This window comes from Ceratotherium simum, chromosome 17 (assembly GCF_057802395.1).
Source record: "Ceratotherium simum simum isolate JZ-2026a chromosome 17, ASM5780239v1, whole genome shotgun sequence".
In the NCBI taxonomy this organism is placed as follows: Eukaryota; Metazoa; Chordata; class Mammalia; order Perissodactyla; family Rhinocerotidae; genus Ceratotherium; species Ceratotherium simum.
The window spans coordinates 58,307,606-58,320,583 of record NC_141916.1 but is presented as its reverse complement, the minus strand read 5'-3'; the positions used below and the strand labels follow the sequence as shown (position 1 = coordinate 58,320,583).

Below are 12,978 nucleotides of genomic sequence, written 5' to 3'. Positions count from 1 at the left end.
AGGGACAAGGGGAGTGGCTCAGAACTGGGCTCGGAGAGGCAGGAACAGCAAGCACTCACCGCGACTTCCACGTGATCAGTGCCCTCGTCGTTCTGCTTGTGCAGCACCTCAAAGTAGTACCTTTGGGAGGCCGACAGGCTGGCAGGAGGAGAGAGCAAAGAAACAAGGCTGTCTTCCCAGGCCCCTGTGGTCATCCCTCTGTCCCACTCTTCTGCTGTGCCACCAGCTCCCACCTCGCTCCCACCACCCATCACTCCCTTGTCCCTTTCTCCTTGCTCTCAGAATTCCAGGAGCTTGTCACTTAACTGTCGGGTTAGAATCCCCACTCTACCACTCACTAACAGCGCGACCTTAGTTTATCTTCTGTAAGGTGGGGATAATAACGGCACTTAAGGGGCCAGCCCCGTGGCTTGGCAGTTAAGTGTGTGCGCTCCGCTACCAGCGGCCCAGTTCAGATCCCGGGCACACACCAACGCACCATTTGTCCGGCCACGCGGAGGCGGCGTCCCACATACAGCAACTAGAGGGATGTGCAACTATGACATACAACTATCTACTGGGGCTTTGGGGGGAAAAGGGGGAGGAGGATTGGCAATAGATGTTAGCTCAGGGCCAGTCTTCCTCAGCAAAAAGAGGAAGATTGGCATGGATGTTAGCTCAGGGCTGATCTTCCTCACACACACACAAAAAATAACAGCACTTAAGTCAGGATGATGGGGAGAAGCAAATGAATAATAATAATTACCCTGATGGAGTTGTTACCATGTGCTAGGCACTGCCCTAAGTGCTTTATATATACTAACTCACTTAATCCTTGTTTACAGGTGAGAACAAAGAGGCACTGAAATCTTGGGTAATTTGCCCAAAGTCACCGAGATAGTAAGTAGTGGGGTTGGGATTTGGACCCAGAGTCCATGTCATTGGCTGCTACGCTGAATTACATGTCAAGTGCTCACCATACGCTGGCACACAGCAAGCGCTCTTTGCAAGCTAGATTGTCTTCTTATTATCAACATCAATATTACCATCAAAACAACGCATGCTCTTGCCTGCGTGTGTGCTGGCCACCAGGTGGCGCGCTGGAGTTGGGCTGAGTTCCCCCTTCCAGCATGTTAGAGCCACTGCGCCACCACTCTAGCGAGTGATCACTGCCATGAGGAACTTTCTGCAGCACAGGCAGAGCAGCTGGTGTCAGGCTGTAGAGCTGTGGACATTTCCAAGGATGGAGAAAATGGGAAGGGCGAGGACTGGGAGAAAGGACCCCCATTTTGTTTTCCAGTCCTGAGTGTCACTAAATACCTGTGTGACCTTCATTAAGTCACATCCTTCTCTAGGTCTCAGTCTCTTCTCCTGTAAGATGAGGAAGGATGGGTCAGATGGTTTCTAAGTCAAAGACTTCATTTACCAGAATGCATGGGTGCCCAGCACACTGAACGTCTGGAAAGAGGAAGGCTGGAGAGGGGAGAGCGATACAACGGGGCTCTCTGACTCTGATGTGGCCTCAGAATCTGAGGTAGAACAGGGGCTTTTGCTGCTCACAAGAATATCACGACACTCCTCACTCACCTCACTGGCTTGGAAATTTGACTCCAAAATTTCCCAAACTCTCCAGGGGCAGTCCACTCTTTTCCAGTCTAGACGTGTGGGGAGAGAGAGAGAAGGAAGCAGGAGAAGAGAAGGATGAAGGATGGGGGTGGTGAGGGAAGAGACAAGGAAGGAATGAGGAGAAGAGTGAGAGGAAGAGAGGAAGGAAGGAGATGAGAGTGATGGGAGAGAAAAGAGAAGAGTCAGGAAGAATGACCAAGTGACTCATGTGAGAAGCATCTCTGCCCTTCCCAGAGGGCCCCGGTCAACCAGTCCCCACAGTGCAAATCCAGAGCACCCTGCTGAGGACCAAAGGACCCAAAAGATAGATGTGGCTCAGTCCCGGCCCAGAGACGAATCTTCCTGGGGTCTTTTCCGCCACAGACCGACTTCTTACTCCTCCCCACACCTCACCCCGTCCCCTTGTAAATGGGATGGGGTGAGAGGGAGGACGCTTCTTTCTCACACCTTCCTCCTTGGCTCTCACAGCAGAGACACTAATGGTAATGAGAGTCTCCTGATGGAGGCACATGCCTCTTCAATGACCTGGCTCCTGGGAGTGATGTGGGAGCTCCTGGGCTGAGGTGACCCTACCTTGCCCACGCTGGCCAGCAGCTGAAGGCCTGAGACCTGGTCGTCACGGCTCAGCCAGAATTCAGCGTTGTCATCTGCAGCAATGGCAAACTGGATTTTCCCTGGGCAGTGGGGGAGAGAGTGTCCAGATGAGAGCAAGAAGGGCGGCAGCACAGAGGGCTGAGGGCCTGTTCACATCTTAGTGATTAAATTCTCTTCAGGGGCTTGGTGCCGTGGCTTCCCTCTTTGCAGAGTAGGGTCTCCTGGGAGACCCTGTGAAGATGGAGAAGACCTACAGAGAGAGGCGAGCTAATTCCAGACTCGGCAAATCAGGGAGTGAAGTGGCAGCCTGGGGGGACTGGAAGAGACCTCACCATGACTCAACTTCCCCTCTCTCCCTGATGATGGACTAACAGGGGCCAGCCAGCCTAGTGCAGACTTTTCTCAGCTACAGGCTTGTGTTCTCTGGGTGCCCTAAGGAACTCTGCAGCAGGAAGTAGAAGGATGGGACTCAGGGGCTGGCCTCACCATCGGTGAAGGGGTGCAGGTAGCCAAAGATGCGGAGGCCATAGTTGGTCCATTTGGGGGACACGGCCAGCTTCCTCAGGGTTGTGCGGATCTATGCCAAGAAAGGGGAGGGAAACCGTTACCCAGAAGAGGGAAGAGGAAATTGAAGAAATTGGTCCATTCAGGGCTGGTGGGAAGACCAGGAAGGACTGGGGTGTGGCTTGGTGAGTGGAGCGTAGGCAAGATTTCCACTCCCACTTGCTTCTTTGTCCAGGTGGCCTTGTACAGTGCACAACCAGCACAACTGTATGTGGGAGCCCTGGGTAAACTATATTATGAGCCACAATGACAGCCTAAAGCTGAAAATGATGCAGAGGACAGCAGACAAATCAAAGGAATCCCTGGGAAGGGAACAAGGGAGATATTGTGGGCAGAGGAAAAGAGGATCCAAGAGATAAAGGAAAGAAACTGAATCAGAAAAAAAGCAAGGAAAGATGAAGGAGACAGAAGACAGGGGGAGATGGGAGATGAGAGTGGGGCAGAGAGAGAGAGGGGAGGAGATGGGTGTGGAGGGAGGAAGGAGAGGTGGGCCCTGCAGGCACTCACATGGGGGTACAGTGGGAAGTGGAGGTTCCTCCTGAGTTGCTGGACGGAACTGCCACACCAGTCTTCAAACACATGCAGGTTGACGTGGCCCCGGAACTGTACGGGGCAGAGAAGAAAGTGGGTGAATGCGAGCACCCCAAACCTACCCCTGCAGTCCTGCGGCTTAAGGTGGCCACTGCAGCCCCGGCCTGAAGTGTTCCTCTCGCTGTTGAAGGTCATGATCCCTTTCAGTCCCATTCCCATCCTTGGCATCCACGGCTTCTTTCGGGAACCTCATCCCCATGGCCTGGCCCTGAGGCCTGGGTCTGTTTTTCTGGGCATGCGTGTGTGCACGCGCTCTCGCATGCACGTGCGCGCGCGCGCGCGCACACACACACACACACACACACTCTCCCAGCTCTTTCCATGCAGGAAGGGGGCTGGTTTGCATTCCCCAAGCAAGAAGGAGTAATAGCCATGACAGAATGGCAGAGATGACAGAGGGAGCTGGAAGGAGGCGCCAAGCTGGGGTTTCAGCTAAAGACTTGCTCCCCGCCCCTCCCCTCCCCCTAATGCCTAATAAGAGTAAAGTTCCAGAGCTGTCTGCTGGTGAAACCTTATCTACCCAGTGGTCTTCACGCTTCTGGCTCCCCTTGTGGGGAAGCAGCTGGGAAAGCACTGCAGGGGGTCTGGGCCCGTCCAGAAGGCCTCTGCCTGCTCTCTCAGGGAACCAGAGCCTCCCCCGCCCAGCCTCTCCTGGGACAACCACCCAGGTGCCTGGGGCTTCGGGGCAGCTCTGGCAAGGTAGGAGCAGAGAATGTATCCTCTTTCTCCTCCTTGGCTGTGGTACTGGTGGAGCGCAGGACTGAGCTTGGAGGCCTGAAGCAGAGAGCCCCCTTCAGAAGGAAGGGGAGCCAGTACTCTGGGTGGGTGGAAGGGGGGAGTTTGAGAGGGGACGGGAAGCATGGGGATATTGTCCCAATGTATCCTGACAGAGTTTCAGCTTACCCCACCTCAGCTCTTTTCTCCTCCTCCCCTAGAGCTTAATCTCCAGGTTGTGGGAGGTGAAGCCTCAAGTACTCTATACAAACAGGCCCTGCCCTGCCCTTCCCTCCCCACTGTGGCCCATCAGATATCAAAATCCGAGCTGCTCTTAGGAAAACAGAGGAAGGGACACCCCGACTGGAAGCCCAGATGGAAGAAAGTGGTGCAAGGTCTTTAGCAGGAGATCTGGAGGGAGGGATGGTGAGGGGAGAGAAGACGGGAGGTGGGGGGAGAACTCCTCAGCAGGAATGCCCAAGATCTGAGGTGTGGCTGGTTGGGTGGGCACAAGTCCCCAGCGTGGGGGAAACACTACCCCAAAGCTGGATCCAGAAAAGACATAGGAGAGCCTGTCCCTCTGCAACTTGGCACTTCCTGTGCGTGCTGGCTGGGTCAATGCTAGGAATGTGGGACCTTGGGAAGCAGCCATCACTCCCGGGAATATGAGTGGGGGGCTGGGATGAATGGGAGAGAGAATGTGGGCTGGGTAGGTGGGGTCGGGTTAAGGCTTCTTGGAAGGAAAGAATGGGGACATTGTGCTACTTCTGGGGAAATTCCTTAAGTCCACTTTGCAAGACTCAGTTGTCTCCTCCAAAAGGCCTCCTCTCTGCCCCTCCCTGGGAGTCTTTCAGGGCAGTGTGCTCAGATCCACAGCAAACTGCGGAGGGAGGGCATGCCACCAGAGAAGTCTGTTGTGTTCAGCCAGGGGGCCAGAGGCCAGAGGCCACAGGGGGTTTGGGCAGGGAAAGGAGGGAAGGAGGAAGGAGCTGGGCTGGCACCTCTCACCTCCCTCTCCTGGCCTTGCTTGCCATAGCAATGGGAGCCTGAGATACTGCAGGAAACGCCAGGCCCAGGGAGGTGGGAGTGCAGGGAGAGGACTATCCATCTCCTCTGAGGTCTAGGCCCTTACTTGGCATTAAGCTAGCTCTCAAACCATGCTTCACCCACCCTCAGGCTGTATATGAGGGTCTCTGAGGGACCAGTGGATACCATCTTCCTCTCTAGGCCCAGACTGGCGACCCCACCACGATTTGTGTCCCTCCAAGTTTTGGACTCTTTGTTTCTGGCAGGGATGTGGGACTCCAGCTTATCAGCACCACCCTTTGCCCACTCTCTCCATTGTCCAACAGGGACTAAGGCCCAGGGAACGGCATTGGTTACTCCCATTGCCAGAGCACGTCCATGGCCAATGACAGATTTGGAACTTCCAGTTATAAGTAGTGGAGAAAAATATCTGTTGGAATCCTCTCATTTTAAAGGTGAGAATATTGAGGCCCAGAGAGGTAAAGTGACTCGCCAAGGATACACAGCAATTAATCCTGTGGAAGTGGGGAGACAGTCTGGGAGTATGGATGCAGGAGGGTGAGGCCAGCCTGGTGGGTCCTCACACAGGAACATCCACTGTCTTCCACCCCCACGACACTGTCTCTGCCAGGCCTCACCGGGCTTGCCAGGCCTGCAGCAGAGTGCCCTAACTGGATCAAAGCTTCTCCCCTCCACTGCACTTCACTCTCTGCTCCAGTGCCTGCAGAACTTTCTAAAGCACAGATCTCATTGAGTCACCCCACTGTTTCAAACCTCAGAAGGTTCCTAGAAGGCTTCAGAACCAAACCTTACCCTGGCACATGAAGTCTTATGACTGACCTACCTTCCCAGCCTCACCTCATAGCACTCCCTGTCACACACCTACTCTGCCCACGCCAAGCTGCCCGTCGCCGTCAGGCTCCTTCACCTCTCCTTGTCTTAACAAAGATTTTTTCCTGGTTGGAAGGCCCTTTCCTTTCTCCCCCACCAAGCAAACTCGGGCTCATCCTTCAAGGCTCTTCTCAAATCTTTCTCTCTGAGGCCTTCTCTGATTTCCCCCAGCAGAGTTAATAGCTCCCTCCTCTGTGTTCCCTGCACATCTTGATTATGTGAATGAACAAATGCTTGGAGAAGCTAAGTCTGAAACCATATGTTCCTTCGTTTATTCTATAAGCACTCAGTGTCTGCTTTGTATCAGTTAAAGATGAGAAGAGATGTGGTCCTCAAAGGAGAGAGACACGTAAACAAACAGGCGTCACATGTGCCAGGGGCTACTGCAGAGGTGTGAGATACAGAGGGCATGAAGGCGGGAGTGATCAGCTCTACCTTTAGGAGAGGTCAGAAGCCCATCACGGGAGGTGAGCACTCACTGACCCTCCACTGTACCAAGCTGTTGCTCAATCAGATTCACACTCGCGAGACCAGCACACCTGGCTGGGGGTTCAGCTCATGGGGCAGTGAGGCCCCAACCTGGAGGAGAAGTGCAGAAGGCTGGGCCAAGTGACCTACACAGCAGGAAAATGAAGTCACTAGTTCCTATACACCAGGTTCCTGTTCAGAGTTTCCAGATACTCGAGTTCACACCTGTCCTTCCAGGGAGCTCCCCCTTGGAATCAAGGAGCTCCAGACTCTATGAAGATAAGAGGTAGCTCTGGATTTTGAGGAAAGGGCCAGAGGCCTATTTGGTGAAATTCTAATGGAGAAAATTATCCCCATTTGAATAGATGGTTCGTAAATGAACTGAGATGCCACTTGTATCTCACTAAGGTGACCAAAGTGTACGATGATTGTGACTTGGGGCTCTGAAGAAAGGAAAGTCTGATCTACACAAAAACTTGTACACAACCTTCACAGCAGCATTATTCCTAATAGCCAAAAAGCAGAAACAACCCAAATATCCATCTATCGAGGAAGGATAAATAAAATGTGGTACATCCACACAATGGAAGATTATTCAGCAATAAAAAGATATGAAGTACTGATACGTGCTACAACATGGATGAGCCTTGAAAACATCATGCTAAGTGAAAAAAGCCAGGCACAAATGGCCACATATTGTTTGATTCCATTTACATGAAATGTCCAGAACAGGCAAATCTGGAGACAGAAAGTAGATTAGTGTTTGCCCAAGGCTGGGGGATGAGGGTAGCGAGGGCGATGGCTGCGGGTGTGGGGTTTCTTTCCGTGGTAATGAAAATGTTCTAAATTGATAGTGATGAATGCACAACTCTATGAATGTACTAAAAGCTATTGAATTGTATACTTTAAATGGATGAATTATATGGTATGTGTATTATATATCAATAAAAGTGTTATAAAGAAAAAGGGAAGTCTGAGAAGAGGAGCCTGCATCCCAGCCCTCTTCTCAGGAGAGAGATACCGCCTCACCAAAGACCCCATAACATGACCCACGAAAACTCTGACTTGCTTTGATCTGATTTTGTATTCTCCAAACTTCTTTCTTGTAACTATTTTGGTTTTCCAGAGGGAGCGTCCTGAATAGTAGACAGTGTTTTGGTCAATGGGCCCATATATTTACTGGTAAATGGATAAATTGGCATTGAGGTTTGTTAATTAGTGGGATTTGTTAATCAGTGTCTTATGATTTGGGTTGACATGAATAAGCTTTTGAGGGCAGTTACCCCATGAAGCCCAGCCCCACAGCCATCCACTCTGATGGTCTCTTTCTGACACACCAAGTAGAATGCTTAAGGCTGCTTCGCTTTCCAGAGTGACTTCTGGCCTCAGAGACCTTGAGCTGCCTGCCAAAGGCTGGGGCAGGGAGACAGTCAAAGAAGAGACCACCGCCAGCCTTCATGTATTCTGTCCCTGCTCACCTTCAGAGCAGGACCACATACTAGCTATGCCACCTTGAGTACTGAGAGAGTTAACCCCTCTCTGAGCCATTACCTGAAAACGGGGAAAACAGTACAACCTGCCAGCTCCTGCCATCTAGTAGATGTTCAGTAAGTGAGATGTGTCATTAATCTGAGCATTTCCTGCTGAAACTGTATGTCAAAAGGCAGGAGACAGGTAAGGAGATGGGAACAGACAGGTGCCCAGGATGTGCTGGAAGAGAGCTGGAGCCACTGTGCAGCTGTGTGACTGAGAACGTTAGTTACTTAACCTTTCAGGGTCTTATTTTGGTAAAGATCCTGAAGATACATGAAGATTGTAAGGAGGGTTTTGTAAGCTACTTTTAATATTGAAAAAACAAAGTCAATGGCAATTGGGCATTTACCACCAAAAGGCCATATACACTTACTGAAAGATCAACTAGTCATGAGTCACTTAACACTCTAAGATATGTTCTGAGAAATGCGTCTCGTTAGGCGATTCCATCATTGTGTGAACATCCGAGTGTACTTACACAAACCTAGATGGTATAGCCTACTACACTCCTATGCTGTATGGTACTAATCTTATGCGACCACTGTCATGTACATGGTGGGTCGTTGACCAAAACATCGTTATGCGGCACATGACCGTATTTCTTTAAAAAGTTAATCCTATTTTAATCACTATTTACTATTTGTTCACTGTTTTCATTTCATATATATGTATCTCCATCCTTCATTGGCCAAAAAAAAGCAGGGAAATTAATGATTAACACATGCAGAATATTATGTAGTTATAATCTTTCAAAATAATTGCTTCATTAAGAAAAATTATCTGAACTGTCCTCAAAGGAGAGAAGGCTGAATCACTGGACCAATGGTCTTTAAGGCAACTTCTTTTCAAAATACTATCTCCAGGTGGGCGCGGGGCATAATTACCTGATGATGTCACCTAACACAGGTGTGCCAGTGGTTTTTTGTGTTTGTGTGTGAGGAAGATTAGCCCTGAGCTAACATCCATTGCCAATCCTCCTCTTTTTGCTGAGGAAGATTGGCTCTGGGCTAACATCTGTGCCCATTTTCCTCTACTTTATATGGGATGCTGCCACAGCATGGCCTGACAAGCAGTGTGTTGGTCCGCGCCTGGGATCTGAACCTGCTAACCCTGGGCTGTCAAAGTGGAGTTCACGAACTTAACTGCTACGCCACCGGGCCGGCCCCACCAGTGTTTTTTTTTAAAAGATTCCTTTGACATTTTTTTTTTTTGGAAGATTGGCCCTGAGCTCACATCTGTTGCCAATCTTTCTCTTTTTTCCTTTTTTATCCCCAAAGCCCCAGCACATAGTTGTATATCCTAGTTGTAGGTCCTGTCTAGTTCTTCTAGGTGGGAAGCCACCTCAGCATGGTCCTTGCCCAGGATCCGAACCGGCAGACCCCGGGCCGCCAAAGCGGAGTGTGTGAACATAACTGCTACGCCACCGGGCTGGCCCCTGTGCCAGTGTTGTAATCCTCTCAGGGCTTTAAACAGAGGCAGTTTCATGGTGTAGATAATCTAACATCACATTTAGCATGATACTGCCTCCTTCACTCCTGCCCCACAGCAAATGGGTGAATTGGAAATAAAATCGCCCAGGCTAAAGAGATCAATCTGTGATCTCTTTATGGATAAAGACAATGGGCTGGCCAATACCACCCAGCCAAGAAAAGTATGTCCACAGGACTCAGGGCTAAAAGACACTGGATTGTGGACAAGCTGTAAAATACGACACACAAATTTAAAATTTTCACCCCCAAAGCACCATGTTACTACAGAGTCTTGGCATAATCCATTACTCAGGGTAATCTTGTGTGTTAATTAACCTCCCTGAGCCTCAGTTTCTTCACCAAAAGAAAAAAACTCTGTCATATCCTATAGAAATAAAAGGTGTCATGATGGTTATGACAACTTTTACTCACACGTCTAACCATGTCCTATAAAAATTTTCTAAAGCAGAGTTTCCTAGTGTATCCTCCTTAGAACACTAGTTTCATAGAATATTAATAGATGTTTCATGGAAAAAAGCAATTCAGGAGGCAAGTAAGCTTGGTACTTGCTGAGCTAAACCAAGTTAAATAGATTACTGCAGAACTTCTCAGAACCTTTCACACGCTAATGTGTACTTCCAAGAAGTGGACAGAATATACAGTTTTTAAACCTTATTTAATAGTGGACTCTTTTCTTCCTGGAATATCTTATAGGACTTGATGGCCCAAGAAAAACAATTTGGGTAGTCTGTCTTTATGACTGAGGATTCAGGGGCCGGCCCCGTGGCCTAGCAGTTAAGTGCGCGCGCTCCGCTGCTGGCGGCCCAGTTCGGATCCCGGGCACGCACTGATGCACCGCTTGTCAGGCCATGCTGTGGCGGCGTCCCATATAAAGTGGAGGAAGATGGGCACAGATGTTAGCCCAGGGCCAGTCTTCCTCAGCAAAAAGAGGGGTATTGGCACGGATGTTAGCTCAGGGCTAATCTTCTTCACACACACACACAAAAAAAACTGAGGATTCATATGGACATGAAAATCATGTAGCTCTTCTGAGTCTTCTTTTTCTCACCCATAAAATGAAGATAGCGATACTATCTTACAGGGTCATAAAGCTGATGAGATGATATGCCAAGCCTGGCACACAGTAGGCCCACAGCAAATGTTAGTTCTCCTTCTCTAAACGAAGAAAAACTGAATGAGCCTGGAACCCTTTTTTTCCAAATTAGGTGAAAATTCTTAATAATAACCACTAGAAGGAAATTTTCTGTAGTCTCTGGAATTATCTGTAAAAACTACTTTTTAACCCTCTCAAAGAAGAGGGACAATAGACAGTCCCTTACCTCTGAGAGCCAGGGGACAGGCTTATTCCACTTCAGGTAGCTGCTGTTACTGCTCCCTCCTCGCTCAAAGTCTTGGTCCTGACAGAAGAAGGGAGAAGTAAACTTGGCGGGGATATTAGGGTGAGAACAGGATTCAGGGCCCCTTGAAAGTGTCTGTGGGGAAGTAGAGGGTTGGGAGACACAGCCCTGCCCCTAGGAAGCTTATCAACTTAAGGGACACTCCCATTTATTATTTATACTCTGTCCCTCAGGAATATACCTCCTTACAGTTTCATCAATGTATACTCCTGAGGTTCTTGTACTTGCCTGAATTTTCTCAGTCTTCCCGCATGGGAAAAAAAAAAAAATCTAATTCAATCAGGCTCTCCTGAGGGCAGGGATCTTGCTTCCCTCTCCCTCTACATCCCCTCAAGGCTCTGCCTAGATTTGTCGCTCATTTGTCTTAACAAGTGGGAGCACCTTGGGGACACCCCAGCTCTTCCCAACCATGCAGGTCCACAGCTTCAGTTTGGTTCCTGTCCGTTTCTGGGGATCCATGTCTGTTCTAGGCTCAGAGACTCAATCTTCGGGCTCCAGATTGAACTGGACCCCGATTTCCTTAATCCCCACCCAGAGCTGCTCCTGTCTCCCTAGGGACTGTTGGCCCAAGAAACACTATAGGGAAAATGCTCCATGACAAATCTGTCCCCCAGCTATCTGCAGGGAGAAGTGTCTGTCTACCTCATCATTTCTGACTCTTAGCAGCGAGCATCTGGGATCATCACTTAGGCATCTGGGATTATCACTAGAGTACCAGTGCAGTCCTCATGCCAGCAAGAGGCAGGACATGGCCCCAGTGCTGTTGGAGATGGAGGCCATATGCCTGGCACGGTTCAGACAGGGGCGTCTTGAACTACGTGACAAAGGCTTTGAGGAGGGCAGGATGGATATCTCTACCTACCCAGCTAGGACATCCTGTGATGCCGGACTGCCATTCCTTTCTCCTCTGCCTCTCTCACCACAGAAAAGTGGAGGTTTCCCTTAAGACTACAAGAGCACAGGCAGCTGAGGACCCATGTTAACCCAGCAGCAGGGAAAACAGGGTGGCCCTGCCACATACCTTGAGGCCCAGCCTCTGGGGATGGTAGAACTGGAGATTTGGATCCACAGCTGGAATGTTCCTACTGGCCAGGGCCTTGGCCAGTTCTCTCCAGCTGCCATACCCTATGGAAGGGAAAGAGGAAGAGAGGAGCGAGTTCAACATAAGCAGAAGTCCTTATCAATCTGTAAGATTTGGGGGGACAACAGAGGCAATCATCTTCCCTTCTGCTGCTCCTCACTCCTCTTCATACGGAGGGTATGACGTGGGGGTGGTGGTGTTGGGAGATAGTTACAACCTTGGCCAAAGTCAGGAGGACAGAGAGGAAATAAGCTCATATGCCACTAGAATTCGCTGTCTTCCATGAATCAGAGAAGGAGCCAGGCGGGGTGAACATGAAGTCTTGTCCGCTCCCTGGTAACCCACAACAGCTGATTCTTCCCCAGTTGCCTCTCGAGGCTGATTTCTCCCAAAGGCCATTGTGGGAAAATGGTTGTGAAAGGCAATGGAACTAAGCTTTCCCCTGCACAATTTCCCTTTCCAGCTCAGTCCCTTTCCTCCAAGCCCAGGGAGACAGCACGTTGTCTAGTTGGGGAGGCCCTCCCCTCTGCCCACCATTAATCTCTGGGTTGCTGGACAGAACTACAGCTGGGAGAGGAAGGAAAGGGTGGGCCATGAAGATGCTCCCAGAGGAGCCGGCCTGGTGGCGCAAGCAGTTAAGTGCGCGCGCTTCACTGCTGCAGCCCGGGGTTCGCCGGTTCGGATCCCAGGCGCGCACCGACGCGCTGCTTGTCAAGCCATGCTGTGGCAGTGTCCCATATAAGGTGGAGGAAGATGGGCATGGATGTTAGCCCAGGGCCGGTCTTCCTCAGCAAAAAGAGGAGGATTAGCAGATGTTAGCTCAGGGCTGATCTTCCTCACAAAAAAAAAAATAAAATTCTTTTTGTCTAAAAAAAAAGATGCTCCCAGATACTGTGGTGGGCACTGCACAAAAGAAGGTAGACTGACAGTCACTGACCAATGGGAGCTGATACTGGCAAAAAGCAGGGGTGTCATAGGAACCCCTATGTGAGCACCAGTAGAGATACAGCCAACCAGACACAGA

The 12,978-nt window shown here is 50.1% G+C and overlaps 1 protein-coding gene across 2 annotated transcripts in view; it reads right to left on the bottom strand.

Annotated features, from left to right (window-relative positions):
• The window catches only part of B4GALNT3 (beta-1,4-N-acetyl-galactosaminyltransferase 3), a 98,563-nt gene that overhangs the window by 15,411 nt on the left and 70,174 nt on the right, over nt 1-12,978 (bottom strand). For both annotated transcript variants that reach the window (XM_087442929.1, XM_087442930.1), the window contains exons 2-8: nt 11,895-11,998; nt 10,796-10,873; nt 3,271-3,366; nt 2,686-2,776; nt 2,179-2,279; nt 1,567-1,634; nt 60-138 (exon numbers count right to left, since the gene is read on the bottom strand). In XM_087442929.1, the coding sequence (XP_087299055.1) occupies nt 60-138; nt 1,567-1,634; nt 2,179-2,279; nt 2,686-2,776; nt 3,271-3,366; nt 10,796-10,873; nt 11,895-11,998 (617 nt within the window). The remainder of the gene's footprint in view (nt 1-59; nt 139-1,566; nt 1,635-2,178; nt 2,280-2,685; nt 2,777-3,270; nt 3,367-10,795; nt 10,874-11,894; nt 11,999-12,978) is intronic.